At 36.5% G+C, this 19651-nt stretch overlaps 2 protein-coding genes across 2 annotated transcripts in view; both read left to right on the top strand.

Moving 5' to 3' along the window:
- The first annotated feature begins 3044 nt into the window (after positions 1-3044).
- Positions 3045-5078, top strand: LOC131436299 (myrosinase 1-like). Its single transcript, XM_058604949.1, has 5 exons — positions 3045-3143; positions 3203-3401; positions 3466-3943; positions 4000-4094; positions 4153-5078. The coding sequence occupies exons 1-5, from the start codon at positions 3103-3105 to the stop codon at positions 4870-4872; spliced, it is 1533 nt and encodes a 510-aa protein (XP_058460932.1). The 5' UTR covers positions 3045-3102; the 3' UTR covers positions 4873-5078.
- Positions 5079-11052: 5974 nt separating this feature from the next.
- Positions 11053-19651, top strand: part of LOC131434221 (lactase/phlorizin hydrolase-like) — a 30960-nt gene continuing 22361 nt past the window's right edge. The window contains exons 1-5 of the mRNA XM_058600874.1: positions 11053-11144; positions 11332-11530; positions 11592-12069; positions 12131-12225; positions 12293-13056. Coding sequence (XP_058456857.1) covers positions 11104-11144; positions 11332-11530; positions 11592-12069; positions 12131-12225; positions 12293-13056 — 1577 coding nt within the window. The 5' untranslated portion in view covers positions 11053-11103. The remainder of the gene's footprint in view (positions 11145-11331; positions 11531-11591; positions 12070-12130; positions 12226-12292; positions 13057-19651) is intronic.

Raw genomic sequence — 19651 nt, 5'->3', positions numbered from 1 at the left:
AAATATTATGATTATAAGTTAGATGCAACAAGAGATATTCACGATCAAAAAGTAATCACTCTCTCAGAAGGTAAATTTTGAAAAGGTTCCCCATAGTAAAGTAAGTCGTATTAACGACCAAAGATCTTGTTTGAATAATATTCAGTTCATTTATTAAATGATACAATAATACAATAATCAGTTAGGTTAAATAAGTCGAGTGACATTATTTATCTTATACACACATACCTACATGCACACATTCATACACTCATACACACACATACATTTGTTTAGTTCGTTGAGCTGAGTCTAACCAAATGCATATCACATACCAACATTCGGCCCTTCGGTAGTCTGTTCAAAAGCCGGTTTTCACAGTGATTTTATAGCCTTTCTAGATGAGAAAGGCAAAAGCACCATTGAAATTCAAATTTACGCTCTTATCACCTTTCACTCCGGAACCAAAAGTTGGTTCTAATTAAAATTTAGGAATAATCGAAGGAAATACTAAGCATATTCATTTGAAACTAAGTGTGTGAATTTAAACCTTCTGTAATTCCGGAACTGGAAGTTGGAACGCACTCCGCAATCTCTGAGAAAAATGAGTACACAAAACTTCCACACACACCTAAACACAAATCTATACACACAGTCATTTTGCGATGTCGATGAACTAATTCAAATGCCAACTATTCGGTATGGCATTTCTGCGTCGTTAGGTATTGGCAAACTAGCAAGTAAAGAATGACAAAACCACGAGAAGAAAGCCAATAAAGTCTTCCTACTCCAATGATGGTGAAAGTTGTCGAACAATATTTGGGAACACAGAAAAGAGAAATTTTATTCCACGCGCCGTTCTCTCCAAACGATGATTCATCTGATTATTTATCATTTATATTTTAGTTTATTTAGCCTACCCGACAACGAGCCTTTGGAATTATTACATCCAATTTTCCACACGGATTCTTTTATTCCGGTTACCGTAATTAACACGGCTTTCTTTTACACAGTTTTTTGTCGATTTTTTTTCTTTTACACTGTTATGGGGCATCTTTCCAAAATGTACCCTGTAAAAGAATGCGTAGAACTTAATCGAGAATATCTCATAGTAACATAATTTTTCCTTCATATCTTCGGAAATATGGTCAGCTATTCATGATAAAATTTTCAGCAGTATGAGATAACCACAATTAACTAATTAATTGAAGTTTTTTAAAATGTTTGATATGAATGAGCATTAAGGTAAAATTCAGTGCCAACATAAGGTGCGTAAAATTTCATTGATTAGATGCAGTGGGCCTACGCCATGTTTTGTTAGCTAGTAAAAGCATACATGGTTAGTGTCTTACTAACCATGTATGCTTATAAACCATGTGTATTTTTAATTGCCTAATATGAGGTAGGTGCATTTGCGCATGTTGTTTAGGATGGTCAATTTAGTTATTCAATTTATAATTAAATGCTTCAATAATTGGATTGCTCGCCTATTGCGAAATTGTTCATTCTTTGTTAGACACCAAAATCTTTGGTATGATGAACACATTTAACCTAACTGATTATTGTATTATTGTATCATTTCATAAATGAACTGAATATTATTCAAACAAGATCTTTGGTCGTTAATACGACTTACTTTACTATGGGGAACCTTTTCAAAATTTACCTTCTGAGAGAGTGATTACTTTTTGATCGTGAATATCTCTTGTTGTATCTAAAGTATAATCAAAATATTTGCTACATGCCATCGGATATATGATCATAATTCAATGATAAAATTTTCAGTTGTATGTCAAGCCATAGTTTGTGAAATGCTTACCATATCTGTATATAAGTGAATAATATTCTACCATTTCTCATAAGTTTTTGAAGGAATTATAAATATTTTTTGTCCAAGCTTGGCGAATGGATATCAATAATTTATACTTTACAATACTTCGATTTGTGGAAATTCTTTCAAATCACTATACAATTTGTATTTTCAAGGAGGGTTTGACAAGTAATTTATTGAAATTAATGTTATAGTAATTCCCTACTTAAATTTAGAAATCCTAGACGGCTAGAAAGGATTTGATATGGATTTTTTAATTTATGAAAGAGTCTGAACATTCCGCCTTATAGTTGTACCGTTACATTTACACATTTGACGCGTTTGAAGTTTGCAAAACTCACATAATACATCAACTAGTACGTGTGGTATATCAATATTCGAAAGTGTAGAAAAAGTATGTCAGTTTTATTCGTATTCACATCACCCAGTTGTGTCTCTGACATTACCCTTCTGCTTTTAACATGGCTCGTAAACACTTCGTAAAAAAACTTTAGTGTATACAGTTCTTTAAGAAGTGCAACACATTTGAATTTAATATGCTCATCAGTAATGTGCATTGTATGCAACATGAAAACCTTACACAGTAAAATTATGTTAAATTATCTGGTAAAAAAAATCCACATATGAATTTTAATTTTATGAATTTGTATTTTAATAGAATGACTTAAATCTGTGTAGAATATACCCAGACTTTCGTGCAAGGGCGTTAAATTACATGTTGTTCCAATTTTTCCTGTGTGGCATACGATTACTACAAATGCGTTTAAAGAAACTTTTACCCTCTTATGTAGCTTTCCGCCCGTACTTAAGGGCCCAATAACGGCCATCTTTTTAACAGAAACTTTTGAAATTTTTTTGGTAATTAATATTATAGTATTGTGCTATTATGGAAATATGTTTATTTTTCACCGAAATCTAAAATAATATTAAATTCGATTTGAAGACTTTTATATTTGGATTTTTTTTAGCACAAATGATACAAAAACACTTCGCTTTAAATCAAAATAATCAAACTTACCGTTAGTTTGAGCGAGTGAAGATTGCACATCATCAATTGTATGTAATTAGTGACATATTGATTGTAATCAATCTGAAGACAAATTTTATTATTGAACAATAAAAATGAAGCTACAATCCGGCGAACGCTTATCTCATTTAACTGTCGTCGTCGGTGATATTTTTAGACGAATATAACTTATATATTCATGTACCGGCAAATATACTTCATTTGAATTTTGCGTAGATACTATTGACTAGTCTTGTGTTCAAAATGGTGTAAATTTTTTGATAGAATGTTTCGATTTGAAGCACTTTTCGTTCTCTACTGTTGCATGTGAGAATAGTAGCGTGAGTCTTTCGAAAACATTTGTACTAACATTATGTTGTTTTCAGAATCACCGCATCAGTTAGGGGCCAAAGAGAATTTCCCCCGGATTTCAAGTTCGGCGTTGGGACATCCGCTTATCAAATTGAAGGAGGATGGAATGAAGGTGGCAAAGGAGAATCCATCTGGGACTACATGGTTCACAACTATCCGGAGAAGGTTGTCGATGGCACGAATGGTGATATTGCATGCGATAGTTTCCATAATGTAGGATTATTGTGAATTTTATTATGGACAGGTATTCGATAGCTGGTTTGTTTTTTTTAAACAGTGGCAACGAGATGTTGAAATGATACGTGAACTTGGCGTCAACATGTACCGATTCTCAATGGCATGGAGCAGAATAATGCCGACTGGTATAAGTAATCATATCAATCAGGCTGGCATCGATTACTACAACAACCTGATAGATGAGTTGGTGAAATATAACATAGAACCGATGGTAACACTTTACCATTGGGATCTACCGCAACGCCTACAGGAGATCGGAGGATGGACAAATCGTGAAATCGTTCATCATTTCCGGGAATATGCACGGGTTGCCTTCGAAAACTTTGGAGATCGTGTAAAATGGTGGACTACTATTAATGAACCACTACAAGTTTGTCAGGCTTCATACGAGTTTGATGGAAATCCTCCATCAGCCGATTTTCCCGGAATACCGAGTTATTTGTGTAGTCACAACGTATTGTTGTCGCACGCAGAAGCTGTCGAGCTATACAGAGAGCAATTTCAACAAACTCAGCAAGGTTTTTACTAATGGGCAACCGGTGTGAATTGAAAATATTGATTGTTTTGATTACAGGTATCATTGGAATAATCTCGGACACTTCCTGGGCGGAGCCTAGAAGTGACGCGGTTGAGGATCTTGAAGCATCTAATTTGTATCTTCAATTTTCCGTAAGTGCAGCAAAATTTATTCGTTGCACTATCCACGAATAATAAATTTCTCTTGTAGCTTGGTTGGTATATGCATCCAATTTTCTCGAAAACAGGAAACTATCCTCAGGTGATGATTGACCGCGTGGGAAATCTGAGTCAACAGCAAGGTTTCTACAAATCTCGTCTACCGGAGTTCACCGAGGAAGAAATTGAAAAGCTTAAAGGTTCATCGGATTACTTCGGAATTAACAGCTACACGAGTGTGATTGTCTATCAAAATGATCCGGGAAATTCAGCTCAATATCCCGTTCCATCATTCGATCACGATCGTAACACTCTGGGCTACCAAGATCCTTCTTGGCCCGGATCTGGTACTGGTTGGCTGAAGGTAAACCCCAAAGGAATGTACAGTTTGTTAACCTGGATTCGAAACGAGTACGACAATCCGCTAGTTTACATTACCGAGAATGGAGTCAGTGATCGTGGTGGTACCAAGGATGTGGATCGGATTAACTACTATAACCAGTATCTGAATGCCGTTCTGGATGCAATGGAAGATGGTAGCGATATCAGAGGTTACGTGGCGTGGAGTTTAATGGATAACTTTGAGTGGAGATCCGGACTTACGGAACGCTTTGGACTGTACTACGTAGATTATGAAGATCCTAAAAGAACCAGAATTGCTAAGAGTTCATCCAAGGTGTATGCCAACATTATCAAAACAAGAATGATAAATCCCGATTATTTACCCGAACCGGAGGTTTATGTTCCCGGGCCAAATGATGATCCCTCTTAAACTGTTTCAGATTGTGATATTGCGGCCCAGGCATTGTATCCGATTATGAAAATCATTTGTAAATAAAAGTTGAAAGAGGTTATAATATAATTCGTTAGAGAACAAAATGGCTGTTAGCTGACTTTAAGTGTGAAGGCCTTCTATTTTAGTCTACCTCGACGTGAATGTTATTAATTGATAATAAACATAAACGATTCACTCGAAAATTGAAATTGGGTAAAAATTTAATAGATTCTGTGATCCATAATTCGAGAATGACAAATGAATTAGTTCACTCCTTAGGTTTCAAGCAAATCATCGAGGTCATTTTTCTACTAATCTTCCATTTTAGGAAATCTTTCCCTAATTTTGCGTCTAATTGTTTGATGTTTTCGTGAATTTGTGAGAATATGTTGTCCATCGGGGATTATAAACGGGTATAGTTTTTCTTAGTGATCATTCTGCTTGTTTCGTTTGATATTATCAGAAAATCTGGAAAAGTTTTGGATGCAATGTGAATGAAATAACAAATTACTATATGTATGCTACCATACTTTAAGATTGAATGTTGAAGTGAAACTAATGATCGGATCATATATTTTAAATCGATACGCAATAAACATTTCGAATGCATAATTGTTTCAAATAAGCATTATAAAAGGTATGAAATCAGTAGCCGTTTATTCTGGAAAACAAGCTTATTAACTAGTTTTAGAGCGACTTTATGTCGTATATGTCGATAATACTTTAAACTAAATACTTTAAAACCCCCAAAAACTCCCCCTGGGCACGAGCCTTGTTATAAACTCTACTAGTTTTTATTTAAATTTGGAAGATTTTATATGATTTTTACATACGAAATAAATGTTGAATCCGAAAAATCAGTATTTTTTGCAGGACCATGAGACCTTTCATTTGGACCTAAGATTGTGAATATCTCTTCTACCAAATCTGAGAAAAGTTAGTGTGATCCATTTTGGAATATATAACCTGCTAAATTCGGAATCGGATTTTACTCTTTTCGTTTTATCGCTATAAGTCCAGGTATAAACTTTTTAACACACTTTGTCCTGTAATTCCGGAATCGGAAGTCGGATCCGAAAGAAATTCAGGAATTCCGCATGGAACCATGAGATCTTTCGTTTGAACCAAAGTTTGTCAAAATCGTTTGGATCTGCATTACGGTTCCGGAGTTATTTTAAGGTTTTAACAATATTAGATTTGAATCAAGGGTTTTATGAGGCCATAAAAATTAATGATTTTTATCTTGATCTGACTTCCGGCTAAAAAAATTGTAAAAATTCTAATTTTAAATTACTTACTCACTTTTCTCAGAGATCGATTTTTACAAACTTAGACTCAAATGAGCGGTCTTATGGTCCTATTCAAAACTTCTGGATTTAATCTGGATCCGACCTACGGTTTTGGAGTTACAAGCTAAAAAGTGTTGAATATTTCATGCAGTTATACAGCGCAGTGTTGCAAAACACGGGAAAATTGGGTCGCTGGGAGATTAAGTCAGTTCCCAGTTAACTTACAGAAAAGTTAACGCTTCTGAACGCTCCGAAGTGACCATTACTTATTAAAAAGAAACGCATGTAACGCTTCGTAACGCCTATAACTGAGCTGAGCTGAGCTGAAGTAGATCGCCGTAGTTGCACTTCGTGATTGACCGAATGAGTGAAAATGTACAATGAACCAAGAAAATGAAGCTTGGGAGAAGCAAATTATTTCCACTGTACAGGGTCCGGCACTCGAAGTGTAACCAATTAAAAAGGCCATAAATTCAGTTTGGAAAATTACTTTTACTTAATTCAAAGTACAAAATGTGTAAAAATAATACAAAATTCAGAATCAATTCACTTTTGTTCGATATGACCACCTTTTGCCTTGACTTGATGACTTGAGAGAGCGAAGGAGTTGCTTCGTTTGGCCGAAAGCGGTCAATTTCCGAACATTGTATTTTCTGACGAGAAAATTTTTCCAATTGAGCAATTCGTAAACTCTCAAAACGATAGGGTTTACTTGACCGACCGTTCATACGAGAATTTGAGTCATCGATTGGCCACCAGGAGGCAACACCCGCAACAGATAATGGTTTGGGCCGCTGTAACCGCAGATGGGCGCTCTCCAATCGTTTTCATCGAGCCTGGCGTCAAGGTAAATGCGACATATTATCGGGAAAGTGTTCTGGAGGTTGCTTTGAAGCCGTGGGCAGACAAACATTTCGGTGGCAGACCATGGACGTTTTAGCAGGACTCGGCACCGTCTCACAAAGCTCGAGTGAACCAAGAATGGCTGAAAAACAACGTTCCGAACTTCATCACGTCCACACAATGGCTCTCGAATTCACCAGATGCTCTCTCAAGTCATCAAGTCAAGGCAAAAGGTGGTCATATCGAGCAAAAGTGAATTGATTCTGAATTTTGTATTATTTTTACACATTTTGTACTTTGAATTAAGTAAAAGTAATTTTCCAAACTGAATTTATGGCCTTTTTAATAGGTTACACTTCGAGTGCCGGACCCTGTACATACTCACTCACTCCTAACTTTTTATTCAATGATCAGTAACGACGCTGACTACGACCAAAGGCTGTGCTACTGAGGAAAAGGAAGGAATGTTAGTCCGATACTCGTTGTTTCTAGAGACCGCGGGTACCACTGTATCTCCACGAGCATCACGGGATAGGAGATTTGTTAGTAGGGAGGGAAAGATATCCGGATATGTTTTGGTAAACAATATGATCTCAACAAAACCTGATTTTCGATACTCAGGAGAAAAAATATAAATCTCCAAGGAACGATCTCACCAGCATTCCTTTTCTCCTGCTCGCTCTGCTGTCAGTAACGCGAGATGAAGCACGACCACTGAAAGAATAAAATAAAATACTTCCGAATGGGTCCGCTGCAGACCAACCCTAGACCTTCAGTCTGAATGACACGATCGACTTGTAAACCTTTACACATTCCATAGCAATCCGACAACACCGTCAATGACATGCAGACGGCGCTTCGATCGGTTAACAGGTTAACATCGTTGAAATTTGGGGCGGTAAATTCTCAGTCTCCGCCGCATGAGCATCTTTAGTTTCGCACAAAATAAACCCTTGTAATGCTTCGTAACTTATAAAAAAGTAACTATAAGTATCGCATATAACGCTTCGTAATGTTTTTAACTTACAAAAATGTAAGGCTCCGAAACTCCTATAACTTACTAAAAAATAATGCATGTAATGCTTCGTAACGCCTGTAACTTACACAAAATAAACCCTTGTAATGCTTCGTAACGCCTATATCTTACAAAAAATAACACATGTACTTGCCACACCTGCACTATCACTCAAAATAACTATTTCAACCAAATTTTTAACTATACGCATCAAACAACACATTGAAATTATACTTTTTTGAGAGCAGCACCAGGATACCGCATCGCACTCCCAGTGATGCCAACTTTCTCCTGTAACGCCTATAACTTACAAAAAAACGCATGTAATGCTTCGTAACGCATATGACTCACAAAAAAAATAAACACATTTAATGCTTCGTAACGCCTGACTTACAAAAGAAACACATGTAACGCTTCGTAACGCCTATATCTTACACAAAAGTAAAGCATTTACCGTTTCGTAAGCCTGTAACTTACTTAAAAGTAACGCATGTAACACTTCGTAACGCCTTTATCTTTTAAAAATGCAACGCTTCGCAACACCTATAACTCACAAAAAAGTAACGCATGCAACGCTTCGTGGCATCTGTAACCTACTTAATTGTAGCACATGTAACGTTTCGTAACGCCTATAACTTACACAAAAATAACGCTTGTATTGCTTCGTAACGCCTATGACTTACAAAAAATAAACACATGTAACGCTTCGTAACGCCTATATCTTACAAAAAAGTTACACATGTAACGCTTCGTGACATCTGTAACTTACTTAAAAGTAACTCATGTAACGCTTCGTAACGCCTATAACTTATAAAAAAGTAACTATACGTATCGCTTCGTAATGTTTTTAACTTGCAAAAAAGTAAGGCTACGAAACTCCTATAACTTACTAAAAATAATGCATGTAACGCTTCGTAACACCTATGATATTCAAAAAAAATAACGCATGTAACGCTTTGTAACGCCTATAACTTACAAAAATAATGCTTCGAAACTCCTATGACTTACAAAAAATATAAACACATGTAACCCTTCGTAACGCCTACATCTTGAAAAAAGTAACGCATTTAACGCTTCGTAAGCCTGTAACTTACTTAAAAGTAACGCATGTAACGTTTCGTAATACCTTTATCTTTCAAAAAAGTAACGCATGTAACGCTTCGTAACGCCTATAACTCACAAAAAAGTAACGCATGTAACGCTTCGTGACATCTGTAACTTACTTAAAAGTAACACATGTAACGCTTCGTAACGCCTATAACTTACACAAAAATAACGCTTGTAATGCTTCGTAACGCCTATGACTTACAAAAAATAAACACATGTAACGCTTCGTAACGTCTATATCTTACAAAAAAGTTACGCATGTTACGCTTCGTAACGCCTATAACTCACAAAAAAGTAACGCATGTAACGCTTCGTGACATCTGTAACTTACTTAAAAGTAACACATGTAACGCTTCGTAACGCCTATTACTTATAAAAAAGTAACTATAAGTATCGCATATAACGCTTCGTAATGTTTTTAACTTACAAAAATGTAAGGCTCCGAAACTCCTATAACTTACTAAAAAATAATGCATGTAATGCTTCGTAACGCCTGTAACTTACACAAAATAAACCCTTGTAATGCTTCGTAACGCCTATATCTTACAAAAAATAACACATGTAGCGCTTCGTAAAACTTATATCTTGCAAAAAAGTTACGCATGTAACGCTTCGTAACGCCTATAACTGATAAAAAAGTAACTATAAGTATCGCATATAACGCTTCGTAACGTTTTTAACTACCGCTCCGTAATGCTCCGAAACGCCTATAACTTACTAAAAAGTAACGCATGTAATGCTTCATAACTCTAATGATATTCTCACGATAACATCGAGTGAAATGCTTTGTCAAATGAAACTTTTCTCATATTGGAGACGGGTATAGCGTGATGGGTAAGTCGATGCCTATCACGCAACCCGACTGGGTTCGATTCCCAACCCCGCGCAAAGGGTCAGAAAGTTTTCCTAGCACGAAGAGGCGAATGACCTCAAGGTTAAAACCTCTATAATTGAAACAAAAAAAAATTTCATGGTATCTTTACTCCGGCGTTGACTCAGATAGGCCTAAAAAAACTTCGTAAAGTATATAGCTTCAGAAACTAAACTGCTTTATCGGCAGTAGAGTTTTGACCATCACACCGATATACTAGTTTCTGTGTATGTTACTATCTCGTGACATTAGTGGCGGAAATAGTAAAAATTTTTTATTATAGTACAATTAAATTTTTCCTCCCACCCCAAGTGAACGACCCCAACTAAGATAAAATAAAATAAACGATTCTCATTTATATTATTTTTCTTTAAAGCGACTTTTTCTCTTTCTCACGCGGTGAAAGAACGGATGTGGTCAACGTTGAAAGTGTGATTGGTACGCTCAAAACGCATTTTCCAATGATAACTTTTTCGTAGTGGGAAAAGTGCATAAGAATAAAATTTACATCCTGCCGAATAACCTCGAACGCTTGAAATAAATGCATTCCTAACTATCTATTAACAGCTTTATTAAGTCACAGATTAAGTAATATTGTTTGTTGTACCATATGCAATTCAATAAGAGCTTATCATAGACGCTCGTTGCATAACAAACTGAAAATAAGATGCTGCATAGAAGATCAATCATTTTTTTCCAATTCAATTGTCACCTAATATTGGACCAAATCGAGAGATGTTTAAAGATTTAACCAGAGTTGAATGTAGGTATTATATGATGATGATGGTATATTAATTATAATGTAAAATTCATTTGTTAAACGTAATATTAGGATGCTATGTGTGTGCTCGTGAAGAACCATAATTAAAATAAGTCGTACTTTTTTTAGGATGTCCCTGGACAACTTTTTTTTTCCTACGCATACAATCTAACCAGAACCCCACGAACGGTTAAAATATTTATTATTATCTGTTATTACTGGTCCAAGCGATAAACAAAAATCTTGATTAGGTTATATAGGCTCCCATTGTGGTCTGCAACAATCAGTTATTCTTTCGACCGGCGTTGACTGACTTGTTCGGGCTGACGAATTGCTGCTAATCATGAGACGTATCAAAATGATTTTACTGCTTTGCAGTTTCATGTAAGTAAAGTAAATTTGGAACATTTGTGTTTGCGATAATCGGTTGAATTGGTAACGGATATTGTGTGATCTTCTTTCACGCAAGCTTCCTAATTCTGCACTGATGTTCAGAAAATTTCTCAGATCAGATAGGCCGTAAGGGTGGAACCTCTAGAATCGAAATAAACAAAATTGTTTAATTTTGCAGGTTATTGGAGAGAGTTAGCGGCCAGAGAAGTTTTCCTCCAGAGTTCAAGTTTGGTGTTGGAACGTCTGCATACCAAATCGAAGGAGCATGGAATGAAGATGGTAAAGGCGAATCCATCTGGGATCATCTTGTCCATAATTATCCGGAGAAAGTCTCCGATAGTACGACTGGTGATGTTGCATGTGACAGTTATCACAATGTAAGTTTTATTAGGTCACGCTAAATCAAATTCTTGCATATTAATTTTTATTTCGACTCAGTACAAACGTGACGTAGAAATTCTACGCGAACTGGGAGTTAACATGTATCGCTTCTCAATGGCATGGACTCGAATAATGCCCACTGGGATAAGCAACGAGATCAATCAGGCTGGCATTGATTACTACAATAATTTGATTGATGAGTTGGTTAAGTACAACATCGAACCGATGGTTACCCTGTACCATTGGGACCTACCGCAGCGTCTGCAGGAGATGGGTGGTTGGACAAACCGGGAAATCGTTGATCATTTCAGGGAATATGCGCGAGTAGCTTTCGAAAATTTCGGAGACCGTGTCAAATGGTGGACAACGTTTAATGAACCGTACCCAATATGTGTGCTTTCCTATGAATACGATTCAATGGCTCCTGGATACGATTTTCCAGCCACCCCTACCTATTTGTGTGGCCACAATCTTCTCCTGTCGCATGCAGAAGCTGTGGAAGTGTACCGATCGCAATTCCAGTCAACACAAAATGGTATTACGAGCCAGCGAATTAGTATCAATCGAGAATTGCTTATCTCTTACAATTATTTTAGGTATAATTGGATTCACAATGGATTCCTCGTGGAATGAACCAAGAAGTGATTCGGCTGAAGATCTGGAAGCTTCCGAGATAGCAATGCAGTTTTCGGTTAGTACCACACTAAATTATTAAGTTAAGATAATTACTCAATAACTGATAAACCAAAATATCATAGCTCGGATGGTACATGCACCCAATATATTTGGGAAACTATCCTCAAGTAATGATTGACCGTATTGGGAATAGTAGTCTTGAACAAGGTTTCGCAAAATCCCGTTTACCGGAATTCACCGATGAAGAGATCAACAAACTGAAGGGATCATCCGATTTCTTCGGAATCAACCACTATACGACCTCCATCGTGTATCAGAATGACAAAGAAAATTCGGTAAATTTCCGGATTCCATCTTACGATCACGATCGTAACACCGCAGGCTATCAGGATCCATCGTGGCCGGATTCGGGTTCTGGCTGGCTCAAGGTCAATCCGGAAGGAATGTATAAACTGTTGACCTGGATACGCAATGAATATGACAACCCGTTGGTGTACATTACGGAGAATGGAGTGAGTGATCTCGGCGGTACCAAAGATATCAGTCGAATTGAGTTCTATAACGGATACCTGAATGCCGTCCTTGATGCAATGGAAGAAGGAAGCGACGTGAGGGGTTACGTTGCATGGAGCTTGATGGATAACTTCGAGTGGCGGGCCGGACTGACGGAACGCTTCGGGTTGTATTATGTAGACTATGATTCACCGGATAGAACTCGAATTGCTAAAAGCTCCGCCAAGGTGTACGCTAATATAATTAAAACGAGAATTATCGATCCGGATTATATACCAGAACCAGATTTAGACATTCCTAGCCCAAATGTTGGTACAAGAAAGGGTCTTTCGAAATGTAGTGTCGTGAGTCGGGCTGAGGTGAATTGTAACTAGTCTTTAAAAAACATATTCAGAGAAGCTTGTTCGAAATAAAATCAAGAGAAGACCTCTTGAAGATCGTTTTTTCTAAATTGTTCAAATGTACTCTCCAAGCCTGGTTTGCATTGGAAATAAAGATTAAGCGACATCTTCGAATTTTTTCGTGCAAATTCCAATAAACCGTAAACATTTGTTATATATCTCCAAAATCTATACATAAATAAAAATCTGTTTTAATCCACCTAGTGGTGTAATGATGCCTTTCTCATTTCTCACATATTCTCATATATAAATGTGTGGTATCACTCAAAATAATTTTCTTTGATTCTTAAAAAACAAAATGGTTTGTCCATAAACTAGTATAACTTATATAGTTTTCGCATGATGCCAAACCTAACCCAGTTTCCACTCTAACTGCTGTCAAACCGTTTGTTTGAAGCCAGTTTCGAACCTAGTTTCAACGTTGTTGAACTGAAAATCGAGTCAGTTTCGAACCTAATTTTTATATCAGGTTTGCTAAAACCCCCCTTGCTAAGTGCGAAATCAACACAGTTTCGTGAAAAGTGTTTGTTTGTTGAAACTACTCTGGATCAATTTCAGTTTTCTCAAACGAAAACAACATCTTACAGAGTGAAACAGTACTCAGGTCGTTTAGGCCATCTCTGAGGCTACGAAAAGACTGGGATCCATTTTTGAGTCTATAGCTACAATCTTCGGTCGTTTATCAAAAACCCAAGAACAAGGAAAGCCAATTTATAGTTTGGCCGTCTACTGACAATGACTACCGATTGGAATAGTTTTGAGGCAAGTTTAAAAATTATTTTACTTTTCATTTCCGGTGCTTCCGGAATCAAAGAACGAGAACCAGCATAGCCGGAATCGGGTTGTTTGGTTGTTCATTGACAATGGCTACCGATCGAAATAGTTTCGAGGCAAATTAAGAAGTTTTTTTTGCGTGTTTCGTTTCGCCGCTTCAAGTGAAGGTATCCAATTTTTAACACACTTCGCCACATAATTCCGGAACCGGAACTCGGATCCGGATAAGATTTGGAAATTTTGTATGGGACCTTAAGACCTTTCATTTGAATCTAAATCAAAATCGATAATATATTGAAATCGGTTACGCCATCTCAGAGAAAAGTGAGGAAGTAATTTGAAATAATATTTTTTTCACTAACCAACCTGTAACTCCGGAGCCGGAAGTCGGATCAAAATAAAATTCAGGAACCTTGTATAGGACAATTGTACCTTTCATTTGAATCATAGTTTGAGAGAATCGGCTCAGCCATCTCTGAGAAAGTAAGTGAACTCATTTTCATTTGTTCTGCACATATCACCCTGTAATTCCGAAAGCGGAAGTCGGATTCGAAAAAAATACACGACCTTTGTGTGGGATTACAAGACTTTTCATTAAAATCTAAGTTCATGAAAATCGGTTCAGTCATCTCCGAGAAAAGTGAGTGCAAAAAAAGGTTACATACATTCATACACACACATACAGACATTTTGCGTACTCGACGAACTGAGTCGAATGGTATATAACACTCGACCCTCCGGACCTCGATTCAAAAGTCGGTTCACAGTCATTGCACAACCTTTCTATTTGAGAAACGCAAAAAGGTTGTAAGTTTGTATGTTTGTAACGCCATAACTCCGGAACTACTGAACGGATTGCCTCCAAACTTGGCACAGGTACTTCATGCACTTCAAAGACGGTCATAGGGGATATTTTTATGGAGGAGGGATCGTAGCAAGTGTCATTAACAGGAAAGGATCATGAAAAAACTCATATAACTTGTCAAAAATCGATACGTTTTGAAGACCATATAAACATTTTGCATACCTTACATATGAAAATGGGTGGATGTAGCAAGTGCCATTAAAAAGGGGGGTGTAATGTTTAAAACGGCATAACTCCAGAACCACCGAACGGATTACCACCAAACTTGGCACAGGTACTTCTTGCTCTTCAGAGATGGTAATTAGGGTATTTTTTTTTTTAGAGAAGGGAGCGTAGCAGGTGTCCTTTAGTATCTCCCATTCATATAAATTGACGAGAATCGATATTTTCTGAAGACCATAGAAACATTTTGCATACCTTAGATATGATAATATGCGGGGTGGGTGTAGCAAGTGCAACGGCATTACTCCGAAACAACTGAACGGATTGCTATAAATTCATATAATTTGACGAGAATCGATCCTTTTTGAAGACTATAGAGCAATTCCAGGAATGAGTAGACGAAAAAGTGACAAAATCAGAATCGAACTTCTCTGATTTGGATAAAACTTTGCATACGGCTTCAATATGGCAAACCATAAGTTTTGAACCGATTGAGAGTCAATCCGACTCACGACTGATTATTAAAAAGGGCCTATGTTTTTTGCATTTCACCAAAATTGCCTTTTTCAAATCGTTGTAACTCGGAAACCGTTAATTGTACAAAAATGGCGTTCAGGAAGAAGTTGTAGGGAATCGATTGAGCACTTTAAAAAAAATATACACTGAAAAAAATTTTTGATTTTGTTCTCAATAATTACAAAATAATCCGAAAAAGTTAAATAAAAAGAAAGCATGGCTTTAATTTTTTTTTGTTTTTCTTTTAAAGCTGTTATTAAAACCTACAGATTGATAGCTGTCCCATCCGTGCCTTTTGAAAAATGAATAAGTTACTGCTAAAACAGTTTACGGGTCTCGTTGTAATTCGGAAACCGTTCATCGTACAAAATTGGCGTCCAGGAAGAATTTGTATGGAATCAATAGGGCACTGTAAAAAAAGATACATTGAAAAAATAAATTGATTTTTTTTCTCAATAATTTCAAAATGAACCAAAAAAATTAATTTAAAAAAAAAATCAGGGTTTAGATTTTTTTTAGAATTTTTATTTTAAAGCTCTTATCAAAACCTACAGAATGATGGCTATCTCATCCATGCCTTTTGAAAAATGAAGAAGTTACAGCTAAAACAATTTACAGATATATTCGAAATTTCAAGTTCTCGTTGAATATTTAATTATAACACCATTTTTTATATTTCCATGAATTGTTTATTTGCTTGCTATATCTACAATTATTACATGTACATGAATAATTCTTAATTATATTTAAGGTTTTATTTATGTCGGACGGAGCTGCAGTTACTTCTTGTTCTTCAGAGTTCAGAGTAAAGATAGGGTTTCATCCAAGGGGGGTGCAAGATGGTCGTAAGTATATTTATACGCGTGAAAGGTTAGCAAGTGTCACTAATAAAGAAGCTGGAAGTCAAATTGTTTTACCATAACAACTCAGTAAATTATCACCAAACTTGGCAGATATTCATTGCATAGATCAAATCATAAAGGTGGAGTTTGTAGAAAGTGCCTCTAAAACGGGGAGTCTATTGTGAAATTTATCTCAACGAACAAAAATTTCAAGAGAGTGGTAGATAGATTTGCTTTTGTTAATTTGAATGCAACCCATTTTTTTTATTTTTATAATTTTTTTTATTTAATTTTACAAGGTCTGATTCCATTTTTCTGGGAAGTTCAAAGAACTAAGGGAAAATAATTTTTATCTGCCTATGAACGCGAGTTTATGCGAGTTTCGGTATAACTACGAAACAACTTAATGAATCCCCATCAAGTTTGGCACATGTACCAAAAGTGGGAATCGATACTTTTTGGAGAGCGCATATACTTTCTACACTACTCAGAGGTGATCAGAAGGGTAATTAGGGAGGAAAGCTGTAGTAAGTTCACTAAAGAAAAGGAGAGTTCAATATAAAATTTATTCGACGCGAAACGATGCTACTTTTATATCAAAGGAGATTATATCAAAGGAGATCATAAGGTTATTTTAGGAGAGAGGGAGTGTAGCAGTGCCCTAAACATGGGAAGTGTAAGGTAAAGTTGATCGGATTTTACGAAAAACATAACAACCCGATTTGACGAGAATACCGTGAGAGTTGTGATTATTGTGAGATCTGAGGTGGGACACTGGCCATGAGCAATCTGGACATGTACGGAGTATTGTTCAATCGGGTTACCGACTAAGTTGTGTTTCACTGGGCAGGGCAATTCGAGAACTTTTTTGCGGCCTCACCTTCCCGAACCATTTCCGACCAACGCCGGGTAATTCTGCTAGTTCAACGATAAAAGTCTTACTAGCATACAGTTTAGCAATGTCTTGACATTACATTTCTTTTTGTGGAGTTTAACCCGTTTCAAAAGGTTTCGATGTCATTTCGTAGCGTACAGAAACTTGGCCATTAACAGTAAAACTCTTCAGAGGTCGGTACTTGAACATAACTGGAATCTAATCACCTATTAGACGACTAGCAGGTAAACGGTAACCAATTGAGTAAAGATTTCGAAATTTGATGAAAGAGAAATGTGCTATTTTTTAACAGATAAAAATAGCTCACAGCAAACTTTCTTTAAAAGTAAATGTTGACAGATGGCTTAATCCACAAGTTAAATTATATCGGCGACGGATCTGGTTTAAAAAAACTACTCTGTACTGTTCAACGGTTAGACTGAAAGTGATTTATTACAATTTAGAAAAGGTTTACAGAGGCCTCACTTGTCCCTAAATTCTCTGGAAAAGATACTTTATATAAACATGGTAAACTGCTGAGCTGGTATCCGATGCTGTAATGCTTATGACAGACATGTGATATCGGTCAGTTCGGTTTTACATCTCCTCCAAGTCAGTCGATAAAACAAAACCGCTTACGTTGGAAACAGAAGAAACCAAGTACAGTATTGTGTAGTGAACAATAGACCTCGAAAATGAGTGAACCAAACGAACAAAAGCTACCGCCGACACGAAAGAATACAATTGTTGTTGACTTTAGGCAGTGCAAAATTCGACCTTCGATACGAGAACTTGAAGGTTTGCTTAAGGAGCAAATGCAGCTGGACATTAAACGTGTGCATTTACTTCAATGCAATAAGACGAATAATGTTGTTTACATCCAGTTTTATAAAGAGTTGGATACAATTCAATTCGCAAAAGATAAAAACAATGTGCACTATGTGGAGCACGAGAACATTAAGTACAACATTCCAGTATATATGGAAGATAGTGCTATAGAAGTACGTGTGCATGATCTTCCCTCAAGCGTCACCGATTCATATATTCGCAAAACTATGTCACAATACGAAGAGATTCTCTCTATCGAAAAAGAAAAGTGGAAGAATTTTTTCCCCGGTATTCTAAATGGCGTACGTGTATTACGCATACACTTGAAGAAGCCTATACCTTCTTATGTGATTTTCGGTCAAGATACAAGAATTCCGTGCAAATCACTTGTTACCTATGACAATCAGATGGCCACATGTCAGTATTGTCAAAAAGCTGTTCACTACGGTAAGCCATGTGATAAACTGGACAAGGAGACAACTACACCAAAGGACAACAGTGCTTCCGTCACACCAACCCAAAGCAATCCCAGTACACCTGTGACAGTCACCAACAACAGTGAAGCATCTACTTCAACGAAACTATCCAACGTATCCCCTATAGAACAAAGTGCATTAACTGCAGTGAACAACTTACCATCCAACCAACCAGCAACATCAAACAATGTACAACAAGGCTCACCTCCAGCAACTAGCAATGAAACCAACAACAATACCATCGATGTGGCAATGGATGACGAGACTAACCACGAACGAAGTGCCCCTCAATCCTCGCAGGAGGGAAATGGAAGCTCCTCTCCCCCTAGAAAAAAGGGTGACAACGAGATCCAACTCAAAAAAAAAATGTATATAAAAAATCGGCTCAATCGGCCACGTAAAGCTTGTACGCATATAGGCCTGAATAAAACTACCTTTTAAATAAAAAAAATGTGATATCGGTATCACTGTACACCATGAAATCACATGTCTGTCACCCTGAATCACGGTGGTATCACGCGAGCATCATGATACAACGGTGATTTCCGTACTACGGTCATTCATCGTTGTACTGCACAAATTCACATCACTGTTTACTGCTACCAGCGCCATTGGCGAGCGATGGTGAACTCATGAAACAATATTTCCTTCTTCTGAGCATCAAATAATAAACAACCATCGTAATATTTTGAAAAAAATCTCGGTAAAATGCTAACAAGCAGCATAAAACTTATATACTTTGTAGCATATTTTCAAAAAGCAGTCAAACCAAGAAATATTCATTATTTGGTGAAATTTGAAATACAAATAAGAAAAACAATTTATTCATATTTGTACAAAAAATCAGCACTATTGAGTAATTGTTTTCTTTTCAATAACAAGTAAAATTATTGTTGAAATGGATTTAAAAACATAATGATTCATTTAATTTAATCATTTAATTTTGAATGCACATGTGGTAATAATAAACGATAAATATCCAATACATGAATAAACCATTTGCGCAATAACCCTGTTTATTGATGATCTATCGAAATTCCATTTATAACATTGGTCCCCCATATTCACTTCTGGAAACTCTTAATCTTCTTATTACTTCGTCTTATGTCATCGGGTTGAATGCCGTTCGATGGAAAGAAAACTTGTTTTTAAATTGTTTAGAAAGAGTCTTATTTTGGGTATGAACAGAGAGAACAGCGAATCATGTCTTTCAGTGTGAGTAAATTGAAG

This window comes from Malaya genurostris, chromosome 3 (assembly GCF_030247185.1).
Source record: "Malaya genurostris strain Urasoe2022 chromosome 3, Malgen_1.1, whole genome shotgun sequence".
Taxonomy (NCBI): Eukaryota; Metazoa; Arthropoda; class Insecta; order Diptera; family Culicidae; genus Malaya; species Malaya genurostris.
The sequence above is the reverse complement of the archived record's forward strand: the minus strand, read 5'-3'. Positions and strand labels throughout refer to the sequence as shown.